Source organism: Tachysurus fulvidraco, chromosome 7 (assembly GCF_022655615.1).
Source record: "Tachysurus fulvidraco isolate hzauxx_2018 chromosome 7, HZAU_PFXX_2.0, whole genome shotgun sequence".
NCBI classification, from domain to species: domain Eukaryota; kingdom Metazoa; phylum Chordata; class Actinopteri; order Siluriformes; family Bagridae; genus Tachysurus; species Tachysurus fulvidraco.
This window is the reverse complement of record NC_062524.1, coordinates 15,085,837-15,101,302: the sequence shown is the minus strand read 5'-3', so window position 1 is coordinate 15,101,302 and position 15,466 is coordinate 15,085,837. Positions and strand designations below refer to the sequence as shown.

Genomic DNA, 15,466 nt, shown 5'->3' with positions numbered 1-15,466 from the left:
CATCTTCAGGCCAGATTAGCAGCCCCTGACGCTGTCCTCTGCCTAAGGTGCCTTCCCCTGGTACTCACACGTCCCTCTGTACAGACTATAAACTCTTCCCCTATACACAAACGCATATATCCTCATATAAATACATGTACTCAGATGTATACGCTGCTTCTCCCATGCACAGTCACACAGTACTGTTTACACACCTGCTTAAACCCCGCCCCTCACCCCTCACACCCCCCTGTTTGGTCAGAGCCACCTGAGAACATCACGGTCCTGCAGCACAAGGCTCTGAGCCACCGGCAGCCGTGACGGGAAGCCGAATACGGTGGTCGAACTGGGGGTTCCCATGGCAACGGGACAACAATCAAAGAACAATCCGATGTCTTTTTTTTCAGCACTGAGCTAACAGCATCAAAGAGTCAAGAGCAGAGAGTGGGTGGAACTTATCTTTGATCAGCCAATGATCCGGAAACCATGATCGTGTGACATCACAACCTTAAAATAACTAGCCTGAGGTTGGGCTAGCTATAAAAAAAAAAAAAGGGTTGGGCTAGCTAAAGCTAACGGTTTGCTAACAGCTAGTTTGTGATTGGTTTCTGCTCTTGTCAAACTCTAGTCGCTCCATAACAGATAAACTTCCACCCTTTTCCTTCATCGGACCTGAAGGAGACAATCATGCGCCGGCTGCACCGAACGAGACCGACACGTGTAGTAAACAAACAGTGTGTGAGACCGGACCCTTAATGCAGCACACCATGGTGGATTTCTAGTCTTTTGTTATTTTTAATCTTGTGAGAACGTTATCAAGCCCAAAGAATCTTCTCATAGAAGAAGTTGTGTGTGTGAGACGAGTGCTGAAATCCTGTGAAAACAAGGCTGTGTCTCAAATCACCTCTGTATCTGGCGGCTGGTCGTCGTTAGCATGCTAACGTCTGAAACTCTACTGTATAAACTGTTAAGTGTGCTACACTATATACGTTTAAACATTAGGTCACTGTGATTTGAGACACAGCCCTACACTGACTAGCCGACCTGCTAGCAGTGAGTACACAACAACTCTTACAGCTTGATTATATTTAACGCCCAACCTTTTGGTTTAGAATCCAATAAAAAAAATAAACTAGGAAACATCTTTTCCTCGGCTAGGTATAATTACGCTAACGAGCCCAGCACACGCCAGCTAGCGTGTCCGTCAGCTGCAATTCTGTCACGAACAGTTTCAGTGTGAAGCATCAGGACTGTGACACTTTTTTTTCAAGACCGTTATGTTTCCACGATCGCGTATTATGCAGCATGCTAAGATTCTAGCTAGCAAGCTGATTTTCTTAACTTTTATTGCTAAAGTTCTACTTTATTTAGCAACGTGGCTAAATGTTCTTGCTCCTGTGAGAAGATTTTCTGTCAGTAAAATTCCCACAAGCCTTTTATTTTATTTTGAAAGAATTTTTATCTTTGTTTACCTGCTCATTTAAAAAGAGCAGCTAATTTCCAACTTCTGTGTGTATGTGTGTGAGAGAGAGAGTGTGTGTATGTGTAAATGAAAAACAGTCTGCAAACTTTACTGTGGTTTAAACAGAAAAGCAAACCTTCCCTATTGTATTTAAAGACTTTACTAAAGTTGGATGTCTGTCATGACGCCTCACACCAGTGAGAGCTAACTGAGCTTCCAGGTTAGAGATTCACTTTAACTCCACAGACACTGAAGCGTCTCTGACTTCTGGATGATTAGAACCAAGATTTATTTTTTTTTCCACTTTGGTGCTTTTTCAGGAAAAGAACGAAGCAGAATTGAAGTGAAACGTTAAGAAAGCTGCCAATTAGCACCGTATCTATAAAACAATGCTAAAAACAGTGTGAGTGGAGCTCAGGATTAAGATTATAATAAAACCTCAAACTCGGTCGTTAAACGTGCTGTGAGTTTAATTTAACGACATGGAGCTCACGCTGTTCCCTGGGTAAAAGAAACCGAGCAGTAAATTTACCCTGAAGTTTTTGAGTGTTTCTGTGTTTTCTAACTTTATGTTCATCTGTTATTACTGTTTGTTTCTCTAAAGAATATTTAAGTACTGTGTTATGTACAGGAATAAAGTACAAATAAAGTGTGTGTGTGTGTGTTGGAGGAGGAAGTGACAGGAAAAAGTTATACAACTTCTATGAATTAACATCTAAGTGAATATGTTGATTTTAAAAGAGAAAGAAAGTGGACAGACAAGACAGGAAAAATAAACAGAAAGAAAGGGAAGAGAATGTTTTAGTGAGGAGAAGAGACACGAGAGGTCTCATTAGTCACAGCACAGATGTGCTTCATTATTCAGAGGAACCTGAACACCACACACACAAACGCACGGATTGGGACAGCTCTTGGTGAACATCACTAGATTAGTGGAGTACAGAGTGGATAACTGGGAAGAGTTTCTGGTTGTAAGTCTAGAGGCCGTCTCTTATTTAAGAAATAGATAGTGTGTGGCTCAACACACTTCACTGTAGTAAACCTTGTATTTTTTAGTAATTAACATGAAACTAATAGTAACAGATGTGAAGTTAATGTAATAATCACACTGTGAAAAACACATTTTCATTTTCAAAAAATTACCTACATTTATAAATGAACAATGTACATTTATACATGTAACTGACTCCTAAAGATTAGTAAAGGGATACATTTTTTTAAAACCAATTCTCCACTCCTTGTAAACGACTCCTCACATGATTCATTCCCACCTGTAAATGACTCATTTACATTTACAGCATTTAGCAGACACTCTTATCCAGAGTGACTTACATTTTTATTTCAGTTTATACACCTGAGCAATTGAGGGTTAAGGGCCTTGCTCAGGGGCCCTGCAGTGGCAACTTGGTGGACCTGGGATTCAAACCAATGACCTTCCAATCAGTAGTCGAACACCTTAACCACTGAGCTACCACATCCCTACATCACACTCCTCAAGTGATTCATTCCCACCTGTAAACGACTCCTCCATTAAATCACTTAAATTTATAGAAAGTGCACTAAACAGGACTCATTACAGAAATGACCAAATGCCTTTTTTAATCCAACAAATCAACATCTACACAGGAATTGAAGAAAACACAAACAGAACAAACAGAAGAACCAAAATGGAAAAATTGCTAGAGAAGAGTATAGAGGATTTGGTTTCTGCTGGCACGAGCCTGGTTCAGAGCTCAAGTGAGATGTTACTCCATGGCCTCCTGGTTCTCCTGGTCAGCTGCTCGCTCCTCGCTCGGCTCTTTGCCTTCTTTACTCCTCTTAGACTTCTTATGTTTGTGCCTGCGATGGCCGTCTCCTTCCTCACTGTCGTGCCTCCTTCTGCTACTGCTAAGAAATGTGATGGAGATAGACAGAAAGAGAGAGTGTATGTGAGAGAGAGAGAGAGAGGTGTCAGATACACATTATCTGTATTAACACTTCTGTGTTAAGGGTGTGACCTTGTACAGTCGCACTGCAGGAGGTGTGGTCATGAATCATTATCTGATTCGTTACTGATCATTAACACCAGTGAATTAGTGTGTTACCTGCGTGAGGACTTGTGCCTTCCCTCCTCTTTCTCTCTGTGTCTCCTCTCACGGTGTCTCTCCTCTTTCTCTCGGCTCGACCGGTCCCGATGACGCTCGTACCCACGGTCTCCGTAGTCACGGTAACGGTAGCGCTCCTCATCACTGTGTGTGGAGAGAATAAGTTTAATTAAACTATATTTAATAAATAATAACAAACATGTCAGCCTTGCTTATTCTACATTAATGAATAGTCACTCACCTGTTGTAGGCCATGGATGTGGGACTATGCTCTCGCTCTCTCTCTCTCTCCCGGTCGTGTCCTCGGTCCCGCGTCCTCTCCCTCTCTCTTTCCTTCTCTCGCTCTTTCTCTCGGCGGGGGTAATAATCCCACTGCTTCGTGTTGTCTATCATCCCGGGCCAGTTGTTCACAGGCCCCTGCAAGGGTGGTGGGTAAGCTCCTGATAATAACACACACACACTTTTTTATTTCACTTTTACAGTGAAATATTTACTACATTGTGTGTAAAAATTAAGGCTGAACTGACCTGGTGGGAAAGGATACGGAGTGACAGGACGGCAGTCGTATCCTCCTGGATGTCCGCTGCTGTAGAAAACAATAATATCTTCATCATCACCGTTGTCATAGTGATCAGTATGAACCACTGTGGATTAGTTACATGGCTATAAAATTATACATAGATGTGAGATTCATTACAGACTGTAATGAATCCTAAACCCTACCCACACACTTACTTGTCTAAGGTTGGCATGAGGTTAGGGGGTGGGCCGCTAGGAGGAGGCGGGAAACCTGAGTACAAACAAACAACAAATAAATTCCATCACAAATGCCACTAATAACTTCAAATGATTTAAGTTACAACCTGTAAAGAGTCAGTTTTTTTCCCAGTCAGTAAAACAGAACGTACCAGGAGGAGGGACGGTGATCGGGACTCCTGTGATGAACAAGAGAAAGGATTTAATGATTCAGGATGAGACAGTCTACAGCTTCAGACAGTGTGTGTGTGTGTGAGAGAGAGAGAGAGAGAGAGAGAGAGAGAGAGAGAGAGAGAGAGAGAGAGACTCACTTGGTGGAGGAATAAGGGGTGGAGCCTGGCTAACAGGGGGCGGAGGCAGGAATGGAGGTGGTGGCATGTTGGGAGGGAGGGGCCCTGGGGGGAAGAAGGTGGGGATTTTGGCAGGCGTGGCCTCAGCTTCAGTGGAGGTGTGTTCAGAGATCACCTGTAAACAATACAAGAGAACAAATACATTAGTTTGTGTGAGTGAGTGTGTGAGTGAGTGTGTGAGTGAGTGAGTGAGTGAGTGAGAGAGAACCTGGATGTTATTTCCCTCCAGATTGTGTCGGCGTCGTCCCTCCACTCTGCTGATGGTGGCTGTTTGTCCACCAATCACATCAATGGTCCCAGTAGTCTTCCTGCAACACACACACACACACACACACACTTGAATCAACACAAAACATACACACACTCGAGACAAAAAAATCTGAGTGTACCATCATAAATTATTTTTATTTATCCAACTCTATATTTTGATTTACCAATTACGTGTTTTTCATCTGCTGATTAAATATAAAATAAACCTTTTAACTTTATCTTAATAAATACACTTGATAGTTCACTCAGATTTACAAGTAAATCATCTCCATCTTTTAAAGCATTTGGTTTAAATCAAAGAAAACAAATGACACTCCTGCATCTCAGTGGTTTCTTAATGAAAACAGAAACAAACAAGATTCTCAGACGGTAAATCTGAAGCCTGTGGCGTAAAAACAAACAAAGAAGAAACCACGCCTGTGTCCACACCACACACCCACTTACGTATAATAGAGCGTGTCTTGGGATGCAGGCCCCGCCCACTGTGGAGGGGATATCCTATGAGGGCATGAGTAAGGGAGACAGGCAGATAAGAGTTACTGCCTCCTCTCGCATATTACACACACACACACAGGTATAATGATAATGGTATAGTATAGAGGAAAAAGTAATAAGCCATGAGTGTAAACACCTGATCATATAAAATAGAGCTGAGACTTGTGTGTGTGTATATGTGTGTGCATGTATGTGTGTGTGTGTGTATATGTATGCGAGTGTGTGTATGTGTGTGTATATATATATATATATATATATATATATATATATATATATATGTGTGTGTGTGTGTGTGTGTGTGTGTGTGTGTCTGTATATATATATATATATATATGTGTGTGTGTGTACCTGGCCGGGTTTAGGCCGGTCTTGTACAGGGTAGATGGGGAGGTAAAGTCAGTTTTAGCGACATGAACAGGAAGTGCAGCCTCTTTATCGTTCCCCGTCCTGCCCTGCTGAACCTGAGCATAAACACAGAGGACGGTGAAGACCACAGTGCAGAAAGAGAGAGGAACAGCAGCACTGTGTGTGTTCTGTGTGGAGCAGTGAACCAGGACTGAGGGGATCAGGAGACTTACAGAAATCTTGCTGGTAGCAGAGCTGATGGTGATGGAGTCTAAGCCCATCCGCAGCCGCTTCTGCTTCTCACAGTATGCCTTCCAGGTTTCCTCATTAAAGCCATAATTAAAGTAGTCCGACAGGTCAGCACCTACACACACACACACACACACACACACACACACACACACTTAAACAACACTTTCGAGGTAAATGTTGATGTTCCTGATGGTTCTGTCTCATTTCCTGTCACAGTGTCTCTATAAAAACCACTCATCAGCTCACCATTTCCTCAACCTCACTCATTAGCTTGCTTCTGCTTAGCTTATTGGCAGACATACTGGCCATACAGTGTTGTCACATAAAGAGAACACACACCAGGTTTTCTCCAAGGCTTTTCCTCGAAGGACTCCATGTCCACCTCCAGCACGGGGACCCCATTGATGCTGCCTGGAGCCTCAAGATCCACACCTTTCACCTTCGCTCCCACTGAAACACACACACACACACACACTTAAACAAGACTTCTGAGGAAGAAGCACGGTGTTATACAGGAAGGGACTTTGGCATTTTATACCAGATCTATGGTATATATACAGTATATTTAAATTATATCTGTTCCATGGCATCTTGCAGTTCATTAAATCCAGATTAATGGACTTCACTGTAATTCAGTAATAAACCCAGCACCTGCTCCGTACGGCCTGCTGCCACCTGTCTTTATGTTCAGATTAACCGGCGCAGCTCCATAAGACCTGGAGATGGAAACACGCCTCGGTTGAGTTTGAAATGCAGAGAGAAAATAAATGGTGCTGCTCAGAGTAAAGGCTTTCTTCCTCAACTCACGTGTACTGAGGCGCGCCTGTCTTAATGTCACCGATGGTAACACGAACGTCGTCATCATCATCATCGCTGTCACTCTCGCTGTCCTCGTTGTCACCCTGCGCCTCCTCCTGACAGGGAAATCGCTTCAGAGTTATTTTCATCTGATTAAACTTTACTGAATATTCTCTAACAATACACTGGAACATTTCTACACCACATCCATCACTAACACACACACATAGCAAACACCATTACTCCGTACCCCACAGAGTGCATGGAGATAAAAAGAAAGAGATGAATCCCAAACAAATCCCAAATGAATCCGTAAAGATTCGTTACACCAAATACATCCTGAACCAATGAATCTCAAACAAAACCCAAATGACTCCTAATGGAATGACTCTGGCATAGAGAGGACTAGATACCTGACTCGTCACTCCATTTCCAGTGCTGTTCTCCTCTGGGGCTGCAGGAGCAGTGGGGGCACTACAGAGCAACACACACACAAATTAAATACAATATTAATTGTTTACAACATAAAAGACCATAAATGAATCAAATTACAGCGTGGAGATGTGCTTACCTGACAGCGGCTGTGAGTTTGGCCTCTTCTTCCTCTGCCTCTTTTGCCTCTCCTTCATCTGCAACACAGATGTGAAACAGTGAAACAGAAGGAGAGATCAGTTTTAGTTTATACATGAACATCACATGATGCTAAACTGGGAGCTAGACTTAGAATGTATTTATACAGAATGTATTGCTAATACAATATATATATATATATATATATATATATATATATATATATATATATATATATATATATATATATATATATATATATATATACATACATACACATTAGGGATGCCACAATTCTCAATATAATATTGAACCGTTCGGTATGACATCCACGGTTCAATACGTGCTTGTGAATTGCGTTTTTTTCGGTTTTACGTTTAAATAATTTATGTGCTTTTTATTTCTCTCCGAATTGACTGTTTGTGTGTGCCTGTATGTCTATGAGCTGAGATGAGGAAACTCCTCCCCGCGAGTAAATGTTCAATCACTATGCTCTAAAGTTAGGGGCGCTGAACCAACATTCCACACTTTAACATGGCGAGCGGTGGTGAAGCGAGGCTACAGTACGAGGAGGCGCCGGCGTCTTTTAAATCCGTGGTGTGGAGACATTTCGGTTTTGCTGTTGAGTATAATGCTGAGGAAGAAAAAATGGTAAACAAAAAAATTACTGTCTGCAAGCATTGTTTTACACGTGTAGCCTACTCAAACGGAAACACTTCCAATATGATTACACATCTGCGGCGCCATCACCCAGCAATATCAATGTCTGAATGCAGGATAGCAGAGCAGGTAATAAAGTCCTCCAAAAAAACAACAGTCCCTCGCTGAATCCTTCCAGCATACATACCCAACTGGTTCCGAGAGACACATGAAAATCAGTGTTGTAATGTAACGCAGTACAAATACTTTGTTACTGTACTTAATGTCACGTATCTGTACTTTACTTCGCTATTTAAATTTATGTCAACTTTCACTTTTACTGCACTACATTTCCTAGATAAAATGTATACTTTTACTCCTTTATATTTCCACTAAGCATCTTCGTTACTCGTTACTACAAAATAAAATCAGAATAAATGTGTGTGACTGCAAAAAGGGAGGTTTGGTGAATCACTGCTCCTAGATTATATTACGCAGCTCCGCACTCTCTACGGAGACGCATGCGCAGCGTGCACGCGCAGTCAGAGCTGGAGGCATTTATCTATAACGGCGGCAACCAAAAGCAGTGAAATGTCACTATTCTTATTACCAGAGTTGATATCACAAACAAAATATTAATGCAATATCAATACTAAATAAAAATAACATTTATTTAATTGTTCTTTGTCTTGTGAATATTAGTTTATTAATGATTGCATTCATCGGACACACTTTGTAGAGAATGCACACATACATGAACTGACTGGCAAGACTGGCATCATTACATCATGCATAAAATGGTGGTGTCCACTTTTGCCATTTTAATATAATTACTTTTGATACTTAAGTACAGTAAATATCAGATACTTTAAGACTTTTACTTTAGTAATATCCTAAAAGGTGACTTTCACTTCTACCAAAGTCTTTTTCTAGTGCGATACTTGTACTTTTACTCAAGTATTGCTTTCTAATACTTTATACAACACTGATGAAAATAACAAAGGCAGTAGGGGTGTTCATTGCCAAAGATTTGCAGCCGTTTTCGGTGATTGGAGATGCAGGCTTTTGTCATCTTATAAAAACTCGCACTTTTTTCAGCATCGAGATAATTCCCGACCTCTATGAAAAGACATGCAACAGTATTGTGTACGAATTGGCTCAAGCACAGAGCCTTGCTCTGACCACAGATGGTTGGACCTCACGGGCAACCGTGAGTTAACTCACTGTAACTGTTCACTAGGAACTAGTGGACTTTTCTTTGCTTTTAAGTAAAATAAAGGAGTATCGCAATAAATAAATATCGTTTTTATTTATTTCTTCTAAACCTCTTACTGTTCCTATTGCCTAAGCATAGAATAACAAAAAAACAATTTTATGTGTTAAGCCATCAGAACCGAACCAAAAACCGTGGTTAAAAAACCGAGGTACAGTATGTATTGAACCGTGGGCTAACTGTATTGTTGCATCCCTAATATATATATATATATATATATATATATATATATATATATATATACATACACACAGCGATTTATACAGTGATATATACACAATGATATATACAGTGATATATACACAAAGTACAGTGATATACACAGTGATATCAGCATGTATAGTAATTCTAGGCCCAACATGTGCTTTAATTCTAAACACTATCATGTGCACATTAATAAATCCATAGTTAATTAGAGGTTATATTTATGTGTGTGTTGTATATAACGTGTATATAATGTGAATCTCACCCCCATAGAGCCACTCCTCCTCCTCATCCCCCACAGGAGGCTCCGCCGGTGTTATTGTTTTATCTGCTTCTTCCGCTGACATTGTTTACGTCCCCTGGATGATAACCTGCAATATGTCCAACCCTAAAACGACCAAGTTAACAGCAGAGCATGAGTTTATCTGTAAACAACACATGAAGGAACAAACACTGCACTTCCTTCAGCAAAGGAAGTAAGCGTGCCGAGGACAAGCTCGACTTCCGGTGCGACAGAATAAAAGTGTAGAAAGGCAAAACTTCTGTGTTTTATCGCTGCTCGTTTACGTTACAAAATGTTCTATTATTAAAATAAAGTAATTAAAGAATTAAAGTTATATATTTATGGTTATATAGTTTTAAAGGGATTAGATATACTTCGATATATCTATAGTGTATATAATAATAATAAAAATAAAAAATAATAAAAAATCTTTTAATTTGAAATGTGACACAGCGGAAGTGACGTTGTGTGAGCGCCGATACGCCCGTGTCGTTATAGATGATAAGCGACATTTAGAGAAACCGAGAATTTGTCCTGCAGCCGCTAATAAAGTGTTTACAGGACAACAGCCAAGCAGTAAACATGCACACTGCACTGAGGAGGGGATGACGGGCCGGTTTTTAACACAAACACTTCACTTTCACTAAAAACATTAAAACGTGTTAAAAACAAAATGTCCGGAAAACACTTTAATGTGCATGAAGTGGGCTGCTGTATTAAATATTTCATCTTCGGCTTTAATATTATATTCTGGGTAAGTTTTATTATTACTATTATTATTGTTATTGTTGTTATTGTCCATCTGTTAGTTCTATATAAAATTAAGCTACAACTTATTATAGATTTTATGCACTTTAAGTATTTAAAGTGATTGACCTGAACTCAGCTTTACATGCTTGTTGTATAAAGGGCGGGTCTTGTTGTATATCAGTGTTCACTGTTTAAACCTGCTGGACTCACTGGTAGGTTTTTTATTAAGTGTGTGTTTATTGGTTCCTCAGCTGCTGGGCGTGGCCTTCCTGTCTGTTGCTTTATGGGCCTGGAGTGAAAAGGTGAGACATTTTATTTTAATACAGCTGGTGAGGCAGAATCTTCAGTCACCTCACTCTCTCTCTCTCTCTCTCTCTCTCTCTCTCTCTCTTTCTCCCTGTCTCTCCCTGTCTCTCTCCCTCTCTCTCTCCCTCCCTGTCTTTCTACCCCTCTCTCTCTCTCTCTCTCTCTCTCTCTCTCTCTCTCTCTCTCTCTCTCTCTCTTTTTTCAGGGCGTTCTGTCCAACATCTCGTCCATCACAGATCTTGGTGGTTTTGATCCTGTCTGGTTGTTCCTGGTTGTTGGGACGGTGATGTTTGTGCTCGGGTTCGCCGGCTGCATCGGAGCGCTGAGAGAAAACTCCTTCCTGCTCAAGTTTGTGAGTGTCAGTGCTGAGCACGTCTTCAGGACATCTCTGTAAAATTACTGTTAAATAAGCATAAAATCAACATAGAATCAATTTACATGAACAACGTAATATCAAAGTTTCATATACAATTTTATAAACCACCTACAACTAAGTAGTGGACAACTATTCTAGTGAAATAACAGTTATTAAACCTCTCTGTGAGGCAGGCTTCTGTTCTGTAAGAACTTTCTGTGAATTCTTCTGGTTTTGGTTTCTCTACTCCAGTTCTCTGTGTTTTTGGGAATCATCTTCTTCCTGGAGCTGACTGCTGGAGTCCTGGCCTTCGTCTTTAAGGACTGGATCAAAGATCAGCTAAAGTTCTTCATCAACAACAACATCCGAGCGTACCGAGACGACATCGACCTGCAGAACCTCATCGACTTCACACAGGAATACGTGAGAACATCTGAGTTTTATTCATCATCATCATCATCATCATCATCATCATCACAGTTTCACCAACACCTTCAAAATGTCCCCATGACAAGATTACATGCTTTTAACATGTGTGTGGGTGGGTGGGTGTGTGTAGTGGGAATGCTGTGGAGCATACGGACCTGAGGACTGGAACCTGAACATTTACTTTAACTGCACTGACACCAACCTGAGCCGAGAGAAATGTGGAGTTCCCTTCTCCTGTTGCACTAAAGACCCTGCTGTGAGTCACATATACAAACACACAATAAAACACACACATACACGTGCGCACTCTCACATGCACACACACAAATACACACATACATACACACACGCATGCATACATACACACACACATACACGCACACATACATACACACACTTACACACACATACACACACATGCACATACACATATACACACACACTTACACATACTTACACTTACACACACACATGCATGCATATATACATTCACACACATATGCATACATGCCCACACATACCCACACAAACACACATATATACACACTTACACACACACATATACACACTATGAGCAGTGATCGGGTTGTGAATCTCCTTTATTGTTGGTTTATTTCTTTATTTTTCTCTCTCTGTGTGCAGGAGGACGTAATAAACACTCAGTGTGGTTACGACATCCGAGCTAAAGCTGTGAGTACACACACTGTTTGATTTAGTTAGTGTTTATGAGGTAGCCCCGCCTCTCATTTGCCCATAATCCTCCACTCCAGTGCATTATTATTATTGTATCATTAAATATAAGAGCCAATCAGGTTCAATCAATTCAGGTCATGCAGAACCAGCGTACTATGTGGAAAAGGGGCGGGGCTTGAAGAGCAGGGCTGGTTTTAATTTGCATATTTATTTTGTCCAGTTTATTTGATGAGGGCAAAAGTATTAATGTCTCTGTGTGTGTGTGTGTGTGTGTGTGTGTGTGTGTGTGTGTGTAGGAGTCAGAGCAGAAGACCTTCATCTACACTAAAGGCTGCGTGCCGCAGTTTGAAAAATGGCTGCAGGAGAATCTCACAGTGGTGGCTGGAATCTTCATAGGAATCGCACTACTGCAGGTATGTGTGTCTGTGTGCATGTGTGTGTGCGTGTGTGTTTAGCCGATTGTATTCTAATGATGTTTGTTTTTTAATTTTTCCCCTTTAGATATTTGGGATTTGTTTGGCTCAGAACCTGCTGAGTGACATCGAGGCTGTGAGAGAGAGCTGGTAGGAACTGTACACGTGTGTGTGTTTAAATCAGTGTGTTTTTAAATGATATTCACATTAGTCACTGAGTGTTGTTGTTGTTGTTGGAGAATTTAAATCTTTCCTGACAACTGATGATGTCATCATGAACGTTAAGGCAATAGACCAATCAGCTGCACACACACACACTTAATAAAACTGTGAACCGTCTTTAATCTTTCCCTTTAGAGAAAATGTCTTAACGTTAATCATTTTTTAATGTTTTCAGTTTGTTCACTTGACCTCCTGAAGCCGGCGTCGTCTCAGCGTCCCGTCGAAGGAAGGAAGCCTTTTCACTTTCATTTTTATTTCTAAAACACATTAATTTACTGCTCATGTGTCTGTTTCTGAACCGTACTTTTGCCTTCGTCAATGACTGCAGTCTCTGCACTGTCCACCGGGGGTCATGGTAGAGTCTCTGTAGAGTCTGTGTGTTCAAGCAGGTCAGAAATATTCCTTTATATTAATTAATGAGAGTGAGGAAGAATTTTATACACACTTTTAAAACTCAACACAATCAACTGACAGATATTTCATTCATTTATTTTTAACCTTGCTAACAGCTAGCGGAAGCTAGCATCATGCTAATGGCTAAAATTACCTCACACTCTTATAAAAGCAGCTGTAAACTAGTCAGTGAACTTGAACTTGTCATGAATTAGAAGAACTTTCAGATTTCAGCAATGTAGCGGTCCGAATATTCCGCTACCTGTTAGTGATATTGGCCATTCGGATCAATGTCTGAGGTAAAGGTATTTTTAAAAAAACCTAGCATAACTAATTTTAGCAAATAAACCATATTTCTTTTTGTCTCTGTACGACAGATCGTTGCTTTTTCATGCTAGGACATTAGAATCGTAGCTCGTGTTGACATCAGAAATGTACATAACTGGGTGGATTTCAGAGCACCGCTTTTTTGTGATTAATTGCTTACTAAATCTGTTCAGGTAGCAGAAAAGCACTGCATGTGTGCTGAAATAATAATATTAGCATAAAGGCACCTAGTATCGACAGCTGCTGCTTTATAATGATTACAACTATGGTAATATTTAAGACTTTGTCTCACGTCATGTCTCATATTGTGTTAAAGTTGTGTTTAAGGAATCCGAATTTCATTGTAAGTTCAGACGAATTTAACTGCCGTTCTTTGATTATTGTTAAAACGACTAACGATAGATATGCTAGCTATGCTAAAGGGTTAAGCGAAATAGCAAAAACAAAGCTAGTGTCTTGGAAGAGTTAAGTTCTTTTTTCGACAGTGAGATGAATCGATTGATAAATAATTAGCAGACATTTGATACTTGAAGATGTTTAGCATGTTATTCGGTGCAGTAGCATTAAAACACATCTCACTTTTTTTTGGAATAAAGTGTCGATAGCAGGTGCTTTGTTGTTCTAGTGCTTTTGGTCAATATGAATTTAATATTATAGCTTATAGGTTATGTAAATGTTCAGAATGTTTTCCGTGCTAGCCGTGTGAGTAAGTTACTGGATTTTCTGGGCTATTTTCTGGGCTATAAGTTGTATAAGGATGTTGTTACTGTGGATTTGTTTTGGTTGGTAAATTAGACAGTTAAATGATGTAGACATTATGAATAAGAGACACATTAGCACGATTGCTAAGGATTTTTTAAGGTTAAATTGCACTTCCGTTAGCTTGGTGCTAATTGAAAATCTCGCTAGCAGACACTAATAATAAAATGTACTAAAGTGCACTTCAGGTGAAGTGCACTTTATTTAGTGTGGTGTCTGGTTCACTCTGGAGTAACTAATAGTCCAGAAAATACAGTAAATTAGCTTATGTAATTAGCTTATCTAAATAGAGAAAAAGTTTTGATGCACTTAAGGAAGACTGACGTAAATACTAAAAGTACTAATGCTGTGTTTTTTATGAATGGTATAAATCCAGCACTTGTGTTTGAGATCTAAACAGGGTTTTATTCTCTTAGACAGACTCACTGCTTGTGTGTTGTTGTGGTTGATGTGATTTGTTGAAGTCTTTTTACAGGATTGTATTTGAGAACAGAATTTATTCTCCCTCCTGAGACGAGGTGAGATGTGTGGACAATAAAGTTTGATATGTTTTGGTAAAAGTTCGTTTCCTGTTTCTGACTTACACATTGTGATGCATTTATAAGGATGTTTAAAGGCCACACCTCCTTCATTAACACTAATAGATACACAGGCCATGCCTCCTTTGCTAAGACTAATAGACACACAGGCTACACCTCCTTCATTAAGACTAATAGACACAGACCACGCCTCCTTCATTAAGACTAATAGACACAGACCACGCCTCCTTCATTAAGACAAATGGACACAGACCACGCCTCCTTCATTAAGACTAATAGACACACAGGCTACACCTTCATTAACACTAATAGACACAGGCTACACCTTCATTAAGACTAATAGACACACAGGCCACACCTACTTCATTAACACTAATAGACACAGAGGCCACGCCACCTAATTGACTTGCCACCTAATAGACACACAGGCCACACCTCCTTCATTAACACTAATGGACACAGATGCCACACCTCCATCATTAACATTCACAGACACAAAGGCCACACCTCCCTCATTAAC

At 40.3% G+C, this 15,466-nt stretch overlaps 3 protein-coding genes across 8 annotated transcripts in view; 2 read left to right on the top strand and 1 right to left on the bottom strand.

Annotated features, from left to right (window-relative positions):
- Nucleotides 1-2,095, top strand: part of chic2 (cysteine-rich hydrophobic domain 2) — a 7,252-nt gene extending 5,157 nt beyond the window's left edge. The window contains exon 6 of the mRNA XM_047816053.1: nt 1-2,095. This exon is cut by the window's left edge and continues 32 nt beyond it. Coding sequence (XP_047672009.1) covers nt 1-19 — 19 coding nt within the window. The 3' untranslated portion in view covers nt 20-2,095.
- Nucleotides 2,096-3,014: 919 nt separating this feature from the next.
- fip1l1b (FIP1 like 1b (S. cerevisiae)) lies at nt 3,015-9,996 on the bottom strand. 6 transcript variants are annotated; one of them, XM_027155298.2, is made up of 17 exons: nt 9,743-9,995; nt 7,363-7,420; nt 7,205-7,265; nt 6,801-6,907; nt 6,645-6,709; nt 6,333-6,443; nt 5,975-6,105; nt 5,745-5,857; nt 5,346-5,399; nt 4,840-4,939; nt 4,593-4,746; nt 4,434-4,460; nt 4,261-4,315; nt 4,053-4,111; nt 3,767-3,965; nt 3,526-3,669; nt 3,015-3,328 (listed from the first exon to the last, which is right to left on the bottom strand). In XM_027155298.2, exons 1-17 carry the CDS (start codon nt 9,822-9,824, stop codon nt 3,187-3,189), a joined length of 1,662 nt encoding a protein of 553 aa, XP_027011099.1. In that variant the 5' UTR covers nt 9,825-9,995; the 3' UTR covers nt 3,015-3,186. The 6 variants fall into 6 exon arrangements, with proteins under 6 accessions (XP_027011099.1, XP_047672004.1, XP_027011102.1 ...); XM_047816048.1 differs by having other exon boundaries at nt 4,053-4,108; XM_027155301.2 differs by lacking the exon at nt 5,346-5,399.
- A 219-nt stretch (nt 9,997-10,215) lies between these two features.
- Nucleotides 10,216-14,967, top strand: tspan5b (tetraspanin 5b). Its single transcript, XM_027155305.2, has 9 exons — nt 10,216-10,514; nt 10,762-10,812; nt 11,022-11,168; nt 11,424-11,594; nt 11,731-11,856; nt 12,243-12,290; nt 12,590-12,706; nt 12,795-12,856; nt 13,104-14,967. Exons 1-9 carry the CDS (start codon nt 10,434-10,436, stop codon nt 13,114-13,116), a joined length of 816 nt encoding a protein of 271 aa, XP_027011106.1. The 5' UTR covers nt 10,216-10,433; the 3' UTR covers nt 13,117-14,967.
- The last annotated feature ends 499 nt before the right edge of the window (nt 14,968-15,466 follow it).